The 13,874-nt window shown below is 32.0% G+C and overlaps 2 protein-coding genes across 2 annotated transcripts; one reads left to right on the top strand and one right to left on the bottom strand.

The window, feature by feature from the left end:
• Positions 2,735-5,350, top strand: LOC104760932 (probable WRKY transcription factor 48). Its single transcript, XM_010483925.2, has 3 exons — positions 2,735-3,562; positions 3,638-3,781; positions 4,526-5,350. The coding sequence occupies exons 1-3, from the start codon at positions 2,949-2,951 to the stop codon at positions 5,001-5,003; spliced, it is 1,236 nt and encodes a 411-aa protein (XP_010482227.1). The 5' UTR covers positions 2,735-2,948; the 3' UTR covers positions 5,004-5,350.
• Positions 8,474-9,009, bottom strand: LOC109130557. The gene has a single exon (XM_019240240.1). It carries the CDS (start codon positions 8,800-8,802, stop codon positions 8,560-8,562), a length of 243 nt encoding a protein of 80 aa, XP_019095785.1. The 5' UTR covers positions 8,803-9,009; the 3' UTR covers positions 8,474-8,559.

Consider the following 13,874-nt stretch of genomic DNA (forward strand, 5'->3'; position numbering starts at 1 on the left):
CCGGTAGGTCCATGATCTTGACACTCCATTCTCCTCAGACACAAAAAATTATGTTCTGAGAAAAGCGTGTAACCCCCACCTCGCAACAAAAGTTTTCCTGATATTGTAACGAAAAAAACAAACCTGAAAATAAAATAACATTTTCTCAACCTTTAAAACAAGTAATAGAAAGTATTGCCAAAAGAAAAAAAGAGGTAATAGAAAGTAGTAAAATATAAACTGGTAAATGTTGTATACCACTTTACTTTGTTACGGTTTAATTAGTTAACCGATTTATCGATTTGGTGAGTAACATAGAAAATTAGAATTGGTACACCTTTTACCACAACGATAACTCGATAACGAAAATCAAAATTTATTAAAAATAATAATGTTTGAGAAAGATATTTAATATTTCTTTAATTGAGTAGTTACAAAATTATAATTTATAATTTGTCCAAAAAAAAGAGCAAAAAAATTAAGTTAGAAATTTATAAAATCTATTAAAAAGGTAAAATTGTAATTAATATATGTAATTATCTATATATGTATATTGGAACGGAGCCAATATACACCTATTTAAAATTACCGATATTCAAAATTTTCGAATCATGTATATATAACCAAATAACCAATTGAAGCGAATTGAAGCGGATATCTAAGAAATGATGGGTGGAGGCGTGGAGCAAGAAATAGTTAACGGGATTTTTTTATGACCGATGACTTGTCGGAGAAGAAGCAATCTCTCTCTCTCCTGACGTATGCTTTGTGTCACCTTTATTTTCGAAGCTTCTTTGTTACGCGTTATTCCTTTATTTTTTTTAAATTTTACTTTCTTGCTTTTTACTGTTTCTCATTTTGTTTATTCAGCTAAATATTTTCAACCAAACAACTTCTAAATTTCTTTGTCTCTTTCTGTTGGTTCTATCTTTCCCTCAGAGCATTTTTTTCTCATCTTATACGTGAAAGTATGTGCCTCTAATAAAATTTCCTTATTGGAAATGCCGATATCTTAGTATGTACTGTATCATCATGGGAATATAGTTAAAGTAATTAGGAAAATGTACTCTCCTCATTGGTAAATGCGCTCAAATAATTTAAGAAAGGGTTATAAACTACGCGTTTAATTATCATAGTTATTGTAGTGATTACTTTAATCATAGTTGGTCCCTGCCAGTTTTTTTACACAAAAAGAAATTGAACAGAGAAATAAACTATTGCAACTGTAATATGAAAAGAATCGGCGACAAGACGTTCAAGTCAAAATAGAATTAGGCTGAAATGTAAACAATTTTACGTCAGGAGAGGATCACAAAAAAAGTTGTTTTCCCGTAAAAAAAGAAAAGAAAAACAATTACTTATATTGGAAAGTTAAAAAATCAAACAAAGGCCGCGAGAGATGAGGCAGCAGAAGAGAAGAAGAAGACCCACACCTTTTCGTTTCCTACGTGTCTGCCCTTACGCGCCTCTCCTCGTATTCCTTTGGTCATCTCGTCGACCTTTTTTGTTACCGATTTTATTTATTTGGAGTACAATACAATACAAACTACGCGTAAATACAAGAGTCTTTTTGCTAAAATATTATTTGAGTCAAAGTCTAGTTTAAAGTTGATACGAAATTCTTTAAATATATATATATATATAATTTTATATATATTATGAGAGGTGACTAAAATAATTTCCTAGGATTTAAATTATTTTTTTCTTTGCATTTAGTTAGTCATATTTTTTCCTCCACTAATATGTCTTTAATATCTAATCAGCTGACATGTTAAGACGTTATGGCTTACACTACATTCTAAAAAATTAGGAGATGCTATTGTTTGTCAGTTTCCTCAACTATAATTTGGTTTGGTGTGTTGTCTACGAATCACGATCTAATTAACAGTAATATTTTTGTTTGTCTAAAAGTATTTACCTATATGGACAAATACGTCCATAGTGACTAGGATGGATATCTCATATCCAAAAATTAGCAGTTCGTCCTGTTAATCCGCCAGGGCCCAAATAACTCAATTTTCTTCCATCAATGATTTGTGTCAAAGGATTAGTTCGATCCAAAACTAAATATCAATACTAGACTGTTTCTTATTAATGACTAATCTTAGTAATGACTAATAAGCGTTTATTGAAATAAGATAACTAATATTCTCTAAAAAATATAGTTTTGTGATAGATTCCGATATGATGTCTATCAATGGTGCGTTTTTGAATTATGAATGATACCAAATGTAAATGTTATTGGAATTTGATGAAAAAAAATATAAATATTAGAAATCTGATCAAACGGTAACTATGTCACAGTAATCATTTAAAAAGAGATAGTAATTTTTTTGTTTTCACGCTCATAGTACTAAAAATGAAATGTAACGAGCCCGAAATGGAACCAAGTATAACAAATGAGAGACCAAAATTGTAACTATGCCGTTTGGAGACACGACACAATGTGAGAATAAAGAAAAAAAAATGAAGGGACAAAAATTAAATGCCCGGCAGAGGACGGCACCGTCTTGATCCATTCACAACCGTACGCCACACCCATCACCGGCGTTTACCGGTGTGCAGTGTTTTTTTGTTTTTTTTTTTAATTTTCTCCTTTCTATTATATTTTAATTCTATTTCTTTTTTTAATATTCCTTTGCCCGCGTAAATGAGACGAAATAAATAAATAATAATATATAAAAAAAAAAACAAATGGGAAACCTCCTAAATCCAAGCTGTTTTCCAGAAGAACCCAAAACTCCACAAAAGTTATATTCACACCTCTCTCTCTATCTTTCTCTTTCTCTTTCTCTCTTATCTCAAAATCACATAACCATTACAAAATAAAAAAAAACATATAATCACCCCCAGAAAGCTAAAGAAAAGTTCTCCTTTTTTTTTCCTCACTAAATTCTCATCAGAAGATGACAATGATGATATATCTATAAAAGTATCATCCCATAGATTCCATCTTTTTTCTCTATTACATGGAGAAGAAGATAGAAGAGGATCATCATCACCATCATCATCAAGAACAACAACAACAGGAGATCAAGAACACAGAGACAAAGATCGAACACCAAACAAGACAAGAACAAGAACAAAGACAACAACAAGTCTCTCAAGCATCATCTTCATCAAACATCATGGCGAATCTAGTTACGTCATCAGATCATCATCATCATCAGTTGGAGCTAGCTGCTGGGAATAATCTCTCAAGCATCTTCGATACTTCATCTTTACCTTTTCCTTATTCTTATTTCGAAGACCAATCCTCTAATAATCCCAATTCTTTCCTCGACTTGCTCCGACAAGATCATCAGTTTGCTTCTTCCTCTAATTCCTCTTCTTTCTCATTCGATGCCTTTCCTCTCCCCAACAACAACAACAACAACCACTTTTTTACGGATTTGCCCTTGCCTCAAGCTGAGTCATCAGAAGTTGTGAACACAGCACCGACTTCTCCAAACTCAACCTCATTCTCATCTTCCTCCAACGAAGCTGCAAATGATAACAACAATAGTGGTAAGGAAGTTACTGTTAAAGATCAAGAAGAAGGAGATCAACAGCAAGACCAAAAGGGTACTACTACTAAGCCACAGTAAGTTCTTCATTAACCCTCCATTTTAACATATGTTTGTGATTCTTTTTTTTTTTTTTTTTTAAATTAATTTTNGTTGAAGGCAAAGAAGAAGAATCAGAAGAAAGCTAGAGAAGCTAGGTTTGCGTTTCTGACTAAAAGCGATATTGATAATCTTGACGACGGTTATAGGTGGAGAAAATACGGCCAGAAAGCTGTCAAAAACAGTCCTTACCCCAGGTACATACTTACATATAACTCTGTATATTCATATGTATTGTAGCCCTAGCTAGATCCATACAGACCATCTTTACTATATTATATATGCATGTGTTTAGGTATATATACTTATATGTAAACAAAACATGTATCTGTGTTTACATCTACTCTATATATATGCCTTATGTAAATATACTTCACTAGATCTGGTTTATCCCATTCATAAGGATGATTCACATTTTTGCTACATATTGTACACTATACATGTTCATTCAATAATCATATGTATACATATAACATACCATGTTGTAGTCATATTTATAAATTTATATATATTTATTTAGGTGTGAGTAGAGTAGCCCTAGATTCAGTGTGCTCTACATATGCAGAGTCTATATGCATATAACATGACTCTATGCAATCATATATACGTTTACTAGTATATGTTAATTTTATATAGACGACTATTTATACCTAATACGCGTTTTTGTAGGGTCAAAAATGTTTTGAGTTTTCGTTTTCGAGAATATTTTTTCTTTTGTTCCATTCCATGAGGTTTCTGTGTTTTGTGTTTTTCTCGTCCCTTAATTTATGTTGCTTGTGTCGGAAGATTCCTGTTTCAACTTGTTGCAAACTTCATCTCAGATCTCGAGATCTTCAGATTCTCTTAATTCATATCTTTCATGTTTCTAACTAAATTAGACAAGAGATTTTTAAAAAAAGATATATTCTTACTTAACTTTTTTTTTTAATTGTGATAAACAGAAGCTATTATCGTTGCACCACAGTGGCTTGTGGAGTAAAGAAGAGAGTGGAGAGATCCTCCGATGATCCTTCAATCGTCATGACAACCTACGAAGGTCAACACACTCACCCTTTCCCCATGACGCCACGTGGACACATCGGAATGCTTACGTCGCCGATCCTAGACCACGGTGCAACCACCGCGTCATCATCGTCATTCTCCATCCCTCAGCCACGCTACTTGCTGACCCAACATCATCAACCCTACAACATGTACAACAACAACTCTTTAAGTATGATCAGTAGAAGCTCCTCCGATGGTACTTTCGTTAATGCAGGGCTATCATCATCATTCCCCGGGTTTGGTTATGATATGTCAAAAGCTTCAACATCAACTTCTTCTTCCATTAGAGATCATGGGTTGCTTCAAGATATTCTTCCTTCGCAGATCAGATCCGATTCTGTTAACACTCAAACCAATGAAGAGGTTAAGAAATGATGAACATCTCTTATTTTTTTTCCCGGGGCAATTTTTTTTTTCTTTTGGCCGGATCCGGTTATAATAGGTTTTATGAGGAGTTTTTCACCGGTTTAGCTAAGCCGATGTTGGTGGCTTTCTAATGTTTTTTTTTCTTCTTCATTTCATTTAGCATCGGTTTTGTTTAATCCCCACGAAATAAACAATCGATGCTAAGTAGGAACAGAGGCTTGTAGCATATGTGATATAGGTATAACTTCATTTTTGTTTTGAGTATTTAATAAGATGTATCGTTTACTTTTTAAGACTTCGGAGAGAGAAGACTTTAGTCTATAGTTAATTATATAGTAGTATGTGTTTAGTTTGTATTATAGTGTTTCTAGATCATCTAATTTGTAATCATGCTATCAAATCTCTAGCCCGGCTCAAATTAAAAATCTTACATTTTTATTCGATTGCTATTCATCCCAATCGACATAAATAATTAACATACAAAACCATCTTTTATGACCTAATGTGATCCTTCGCTAGATATATGAAACTTATATATATACTTCATATCTAATTAGTCATAATTAAGGGCCGTGCTAAAGGTTTACCTCCATATATATTTTCATCTTTATATAAAAATAAAGGAGAGAACTTTTAGCCTTCAACTCAGTCTCGTTTTTAGTTTTCTTCACTGCGACTTTTATGTTAGTCTTCAATCACACAGATGATATTCAAAGCACACACTGTTTGTGTCTACATGCGTACTTGACCCATCCATTAGTTGTTGATATGGTCATATGGACCATATTTATTTAAACATTATCGAAATCATTTGTTTATTTCTCCTTTTTCCCTAATGCAAACTGTAACATTTATAGCATAAACTCTTTTCATCATATAATTACAAGATAAAAAAATTTAGAAGTTGAACCGCCGTTAGGGTATGTTATTATAATTTGTTATACCCATTTCTTTTAATCAATTTATGTAACTTATCCTTTGACATTAGTTAACAAACATACACACACACACTTTATATATAAAGTCGATGTATGGAGCTATATATATATATATATATATATATATATATATATATATATATGCTTTAGGTCTTTTTCAGGAAGCCGATAGCTACGCAAGTTATGTATGGCTGATATTTAATATAAAAGTAAATGAAAAAAGCATAGAGTTAGTAATGTCCATAATGGACTGTCTTTTAATCACTAAAAAAATAGAAACAGAAGGAGTTCTAACAGGCTACTCATCAACCCTACTCCAACACCAACTAAGTATCAAAACAAAGCACGCTTTGTATATTATGGAGAGTTATTACTGATCACTAATGTGTTTCTTTAATCGCACCATTCCCGTAAAGGTACACACATGTAAACACTACACACACCCCTGCATACGTATACATTAGTCCATTTAATATGGCAGTTATGTTAGGGCCTTAAATGGTGACAGTAAAATAAATTGAAAAAGTAGAAATTCTTTGAATCAAAATTTGAAATCATATAGAAATAGTATATAGTAATAAGTAAATAACTATCGAATTTCATATTTTCTTTTCAAATTTACAATGAATGATATGGCTATTTTTCAAATAGATATTTAGAAGATTACAATAATCCATATTATTATTTAATTTATTTTATATTTAATAGAAAAAACGTAGAATATGCAAACGAAGTGTGAAAGGCTGGCTGACTCGCACACACACCATGACAATTGATACTATTATATTTTTAGCGTCGTAGCTCTCATTTGGTTACCCAAAAATACTTCCAGAGAAAAGTGGAGTCCTTAATCGATCCAAATTCAAAATCGATCGAACATTGACCAAGTCTCTTTATATATTGCGGTTACGTCATTCCAACTGCAGAAATCCCAAGCCCACGAGGAAGCAAAATAATCCGACCCAAGCCCACGTTTCATATTTTCTATTTATCAAAACTTTTGAGTTTTGACTAAACTACAACACCTTTGCTAAATAACCCCAAAACATATAATTTAAATATACCAAAACCCAAACTTTTTGTCTATAGGAATCTCACGATGAGTCACTGAAATTAGAGAAGAAGAGAAAAGGGAAATGAAAAATCGACGCGGGTTGTCCACATCTTGAGAAAACGTGTCATGTCGTTGCCATGCAATCTTGCCACACTATCACTTGTGGAAGAGGACTAACCAAGACTCGGAATTGTCGCGTGAGAAGAGAACCGGTTTAGAAGAGCTGGTTTACTTTGGTTTTTAGACCTTTTGCATATAAACAATCGTATCGGTTTAGAAGATTTCATGCTTTTGTAGTTTTGTTTGTGAATGTGAAGTGACACATGTGTTGCTGGTGAGAGAGAGTGAGATGTTCCAGAGCTCCGATCCTTTCATTAAACAATTGTATCGATTCTTCCATTTTGTTGAGAAAGATCACTTCTCATCTCTAACAAAGTGTATAGACAACAATGCGCAATATTTGGTTCGTAGCTGTAGTCTGTAGATTGGGTGTTTTTCGGGTCAGAGTCTATATATCAAGAGTTTGCAATCACCTTCGAAATTGATTTTCCTCTATCTTAGACTCCAAACCGATTGCATCAGTGTATCTCTATATTGTATGTAATACGTACGAGCAAGCTTATATAAATATGTTTAATATATACAAAAATGTTATATGATTCCACTGTTTCTTTATTCCGAAGGTATGATGTAGATAATAACATGTTTTCATGCCTAGTTAATGAGAATATGAAACGTATGTTTCATGTTTGTTGTTGTTGATCTTTTTCAAAAAACAGAAATGTTAGCTCTTTAGTTTCCACAAAGTCTACCATCTTTACGAGCAACATGACTCGATTGCCTCTTGTTTTGGCTTGGCTTCCAAGAAAACTGATTACAACTTTGGCACATTAATTCACCCGAGGAAGATTCCGGATATATTCACATGTAATCTCTTAGTCATCTCACCGGAACTCCTTACAACGAGAACCTTCCAAAATTAACAAAAAAGATTTGACTCGTATTTAAAAATAGAATGTTATACTTACGTACCATCTACGTCTCGATCGTTTAACTTATTTTACTATGGAAACAGATCCATCTACGTCTCGTTTAACGTGTTTTACTATGGAAACAGATCCATCTACGTTTTCTTGTAAGCTAACATACCAATTTTTTTTTGCCATGTAATTACATTGTATCCATTCAAATCTGTATTTGTTTTAATACTGGCATGGGTAAAACACCTCAAAACCAAACTAAACTGACCAAAGTAAGCGGAAATGTGCAATCCAACTTCCATAGTTACAAACATAAGAATTAGTGTACTTAGTATATTCATTAAGTACAAAAGAAACCTTTGACCAAAATAATGGTACTAAAATAGTCTAATAGCAAAATTGGGAAGAGTATGTTATAAAATTGTAACAAAACCAATTTTTTCTTAGTTTGAGATTTTTGATCATGAAGCAACTAAAGAACTTGGTGACATGACAGGCTATGGAGGATGCTAGAAAAGTCTCGAATTTATTGATTATTCTATTTACAAAGATTTTAGTAGGCAATAAGAAAATTAAATAATTAAAAAAAGGAATTAGAGGGTACAACCACAAAACAAGAAGAAGCAACAGATCGTAGTAGCGATAGCTAAAGATTCAACGATCGAGACAAAACTCCACAAAAGATCATCGATTATGGAGAGATTACCCGACAAAGACAACAATCTCATGTTCCAACCGGAGCTCAGGTAAGAAAGATTCACCTCCGGCCACCGGAATGCCCATGATGACGACAGATACGATGGTAGATCCATCAACGTCCATCGGGAAGCTGACATCACTACCTTTTTCGCCTCTCTTCCTTCGTAAGTCTTCTTGGTTTTATAATTTTGGGTTCTTTTTTTTGGTTTATACAATCTTTTCTTCTGGGTTCTAAAAATTAGAGAATTGTGTTATTTGTTTTGCAAAGACAAAAATGAAAATGTATTTATTAAAATAATTGATGTGAGTCACTGTTTCTGACAAGTGGTTTTGATTTAGCGGTCATTCTTTTAATTATATTCTATGTTATAAACGTATCTAGTCGACAAAATATCTCAAGTTAGTAGGACAGATAAAAATACTCCACAAATGATGATAATATATGCAAATCCACTTTGATTCGTTTTGGAAATTTGGATATCCAATAACATGTTGAAAAAAGAAGAATATAATTGCGTATTTATCTTGAATAGTATAAATCACAAATTCGATTTCTTTCTTATTTCCTTTTATTATATTTTTGAGGGATACTTTGAAAATTACAAAATAAAACCAGCGAAAAAACAAATTTTTTTGAAAACTAATGTGAGACCCCAATTTCAGAGATTTGCAGAAAAGTTTAAAAGAATTGATTTGGTAATCTATGTCATCAAAGTGCACTTATATTTTTGGTCAAGAGTTTTGAGAGAACTCGAGAGTTAAGAATGTTTGAGCTAGAGTAGTCTCAGGATTGGTGACCTTCCGGGAGTGACTATCGGAACTGTGCGAGTGAGACAAAACACAAGGAAAGATCATGTGGTGATTTGTAGGGACGGTAACAAGTCTTTAAAGCCTCTCGGACTTAGCAAACCGACCGTCGGATATGAGTGAGCTTACGGGTCTAGTAAGATGACATGAGGTCCATTAAGGAAGGAAAACCCATAGACTGGGATTGGACAATGGGGTCCACTAAGAGGTAGCGGCTGGGGCGTTACAAGTGGTATCAGAGCCGAACCTAGATGAGTGTGGAGTCGAGTGGGCTCACACTGTCGGGGGTGACAGTCTTGGTGCGCAACGAGGACGTTGCGATCTGTTAGTGGGGGTGAATTGTGGCACCCTGGTTTCAGAGACTTGCGGAGAGGCTTAAAACAATTGATTTGGTCACATATGTCACTAAAGTGCACTTATCTTTTCGGTCAAGCGTCCTGAGAGAACTCCACAGTTTAGCGTGCTTATGCTGGAGTAGTCTTAGGATGGGTGACCGGAAGTGACTGTCGGAACTGTGCGAGTGAGGACAAAACACAGGGAAAGATCAAGTGGTGATTTGTAGGGACGGTAACAAGTCTTTAAAGCTTACCGGAAGTAGCAAATCGACCGTCAGATTCTCACGGACCTAGTAATAGATCGTGAGGCCTATTAAAGAAGGTGGGACCGTGAACTAGGATTGGACATGGGGCCCATTGAAAAGTGGCGGTCGGAGCATTACAACTAACCTCTATACAAAGGAAGCAAGCAACTGATAAAGAACAAATAGAATACAATGATAAAATATGTCAAACATAAATGAAACATACACAAAATGAGGGATTCGACAAATTAGATTTATCGAACTAAACAAGAAATTTTATTTTCAAAAGACTTTAAAAATATCAATCAAAAATGGTCACAGGCTCACGACTAGAGTGTTTAGTTATCGAATTTTCTTCTAAATATACCAGAGTGTTTAAAAATAACATAACTACTAATACTATCATAAGTTTCATAACTTGCCAAGATAAAACCAGTCATAGTTTTTCACACTTTCTTCGGTATACAATAATATTATAGATAAGGTGCTAAAGGAGAATTTATTCTATTAAAATTCAAAATAAATATCAGCTATGTTTCGTATTTTTATATTCCTAACATTATCTATAAAATAAGAAACATTAATAAGTTAAACATAGAAGAAAAATACTTAAGTTCAGTTTAAGGGGTGAACCCCTTTGCTCACCTCCTCTTTGATAAACCAATGAAAAGATGCCAGATAATATTCTATTTTTAAAAAAATTAAAATTAACATCTTAAAAACAAAAAAAAGTAAGGAAACACAATATGTAGACTTTTTATTAAATGAGTTTAAATGTAAATTTAAATATATATAAAAGGATTATGATTTCAATTTTTAATTAAATGAAATTATACATCGGTTTGAGTTTATAAATAAAGATTTAGAGTTTAGATTGTATAATTAAACGAGAGTATATGTCAGTCTGAGTTTATAAATAAGGATTTAGGGTTTAGATTCTACAATTAAACGAGAGTATATGTCGGTTTGAATTTATAAATGAGGATTTGAGTTTACAATTAAATGAGATTATGTATCGGTTTGAGTTTATAAATGAGAATTAGGTTTTAAATTTTATAATATCAAACAAATTTATATGTCAGTTTGAGTTTTAAAAAAAAAATAGGGTTTAAATTTTATAATATTAAACGAGTTTATGTATCAGACTGGGTTCAAATAAATTATTTTTTTACTGATTTTCGTAACAAAAGGATTCTAGATATTTTTCAAAACTTCTAATAATATGTTAGGACTTAGGAATAAGGTAAATAAAAAAAAGAGATAAATACAAAAGTCCCTAATCTAAATATTAAGAAAAGAGGCGACGTCACAAAATATTAATACATATATATTTTTCTAATTTTTTTATTTGATTTTACTGGGATGATTTTCTAAAATGCCATTTTTGCCCAACTATTTTTTAAATTTTCCATTTTTTCATTTTTTCCACTAAAAAAAAATAAAATTTGGAGAATGTTTTTTTTCCTTAAAATGCATACTTAATAACAATAACTCTATCCTAAAAGAAAATGGAACCTAACCGATCCAAACATAATGTGTAATTGTGATTTTAAATATAAGAAAATAGAAAATTTAAAATAATTATTTAAAAATGGCAAAATCTATAAATTTCACTCAAATAAGTCCTTATCTATAATTAACTCGATTTTAATTTGAAGTACAAATATTTTGTTTATATATAGTATTACTTGGCACCTTTTCATTGGTTTACAGAAAAAGGGTGAAGGATCCCAAGTATTTTATGTAAGGAAATTAATATGGTTACTTGGTTAGTATCAAGTAGATCTTTCTTTTTTGTACTATTTTAAATAATTCTGTACTATTATTTTGTTGTACTATTTGAAAAGATTAATAAGTTAAACATTGAAATATATATAGATCCTACAAAAAAATCTTGCGATTTACATGTCACCCAATTTTTTGTACTATTTTGTTTTTTTTTTTTGTAAGGACGAAAGTTAAATACTTGTTGATGTTTTGGTCCCATATTCATCCGAACGTGTTTCATGTTTCCTTTGGCTCTTCTTGTGTGTGTCCCACTATTTTTGCTTTGGTGGCTGATTATCAATAATGATCATTGTGTTTTGTGGGTACTACTACTACTATAAGTTGATACAACCAGCGAAAAACCAAATTCCAATTCAAATGAAATCCCACTACAAGAAAACACGGATTTTCCGGCTACGATCGGCGACTAAAAGTGTAGTCATTAAGTTTAATGATAATTTACCCACTAATTATCGACTGATTTGTGACTATTTATCTATAGTCGTTTATTAGTCGCATATTTGCGACAAAACAGTTTAGTCGCTAAATGGCGACTAAAAAAGGACGAAATAAGGAAGTTGTGAATGTTGACGTCAAACGGTCGCCAAATTTGCGACTAATTGTTTAGTTGTTAATGTAGTCGTTAAAGATTTTTAGTATAAATTAATGCACTTAGGAGTAGACATTATATTTTGTTCAAAAAAAAAAAGGAGTAGACATTATATTAACATCCAATTATGTTTTGGGATATACAATGCTTAATTCCTTTTTTTTTTGCGGTATAATTTTACCCTTAAAACTTCTTTAAGCTGAATTACCAACATTTTAACCTTTTTTAACTGTAGTAGAAAGTAAAGAGATTGTGATGTATTTTATATATGATTGAATTTCGAGCAACATTTTGAGACAATAACGAATTGTGTATGTTTGAAGAGCATGTCAACTCTGCCCTAGAGGCTTTATTTGAATGAAAAACGAGGTTGTTTGACAAAAAAAAAAACGAATTGTGTATATGGTTACTGATTTCAAGCCAGGATTTTCTATATTTCATTCACAGGAAGATATTATTTTATGAACCAAATTGAAACCCATCAGTTTACTAAATTCTCGTTTCCAAAAAAAAAAAATTAAGATTCTACGTAGCATTAACTATTAAGTTAACACTGTTGGCCAATGGATGGAGCTTTGTGGATTTAGATGCCAAACCTAAAGCCAATGAATCAACCACATGAGTGGACTTAGGGAACAAAGCATGATCAATCTCCAATGATTTGAATTTTCAGGGAATATGTTTTATCTTTGGAACTCAAAATTTGTTCTGATTACATCTTTTGGATTTGTTCTCTAACTTTATGAAGGTGAAATCCGTTAAGAATCATGAATTGGAGGAGTATTTAAAGCGTAAAATCTCATAACTTAATAAGAATGAGGAAGAACGCAGGAAGCAAGAGCAAAAGGTTCAGGAGCATATTCTGTCAACACTTTTTGGTCATGGTGCTTAGGTTCAATGAATGCAGCCAAGGTCTTGAATATATAATTGGATATGATCTGATATCTTTTTGGTAAGTGCATATCCAAGATGTTCAATATGGCTGAACTCTTAGTTTAAAGCAGAACTTGAAGTTTGGAATGACTTGTACTTTTGTAGTTTGGAAAATGGATTTAATCAGATCTGTTAGATTATCCATGGTTGAAAGTTTAAAACGTTGTAGAGTTCTGTAAGTGGAAGCTTCCACTGTTATAAACACTTTCAACACCTTGTTTTTTTTTTTTTTTTTTTTTTTTTTTTTTNTTCAACACCTTGTTATATATAAAATAGAAACACTTATGAGAGAAAAAAAATTTATTCTTTGTTAATAAAGCCTAATAAATTTATGTTTTAGTTCATAATGAAAATTTCTTAGATATATATGGTAGTCTTTCTTGATATTGTTTTTTTTTCCTTCTTGATTTTAAATCAGTATATACAATTAAAGTTTTATAAAGAGACATAGATTATCATAATTGATATAATAATATATTTTTCGTTATTTTTTTTTTTAAGGATTTCAAATA

Source organism: Camelina sativa, chromosome 18, assembly GCF_000633955.1.
Source record: "Camelina sativa cultivar DH55 chromosome 18, Cs, whole genome shotgun sequence".
Taxonomy (NCBI): Eukaryota; Viridiplantae; Streptophyta; class Magnoliopsida; order Brassicales; family Brassicaceae; genus Camelina; species Camelina sativa.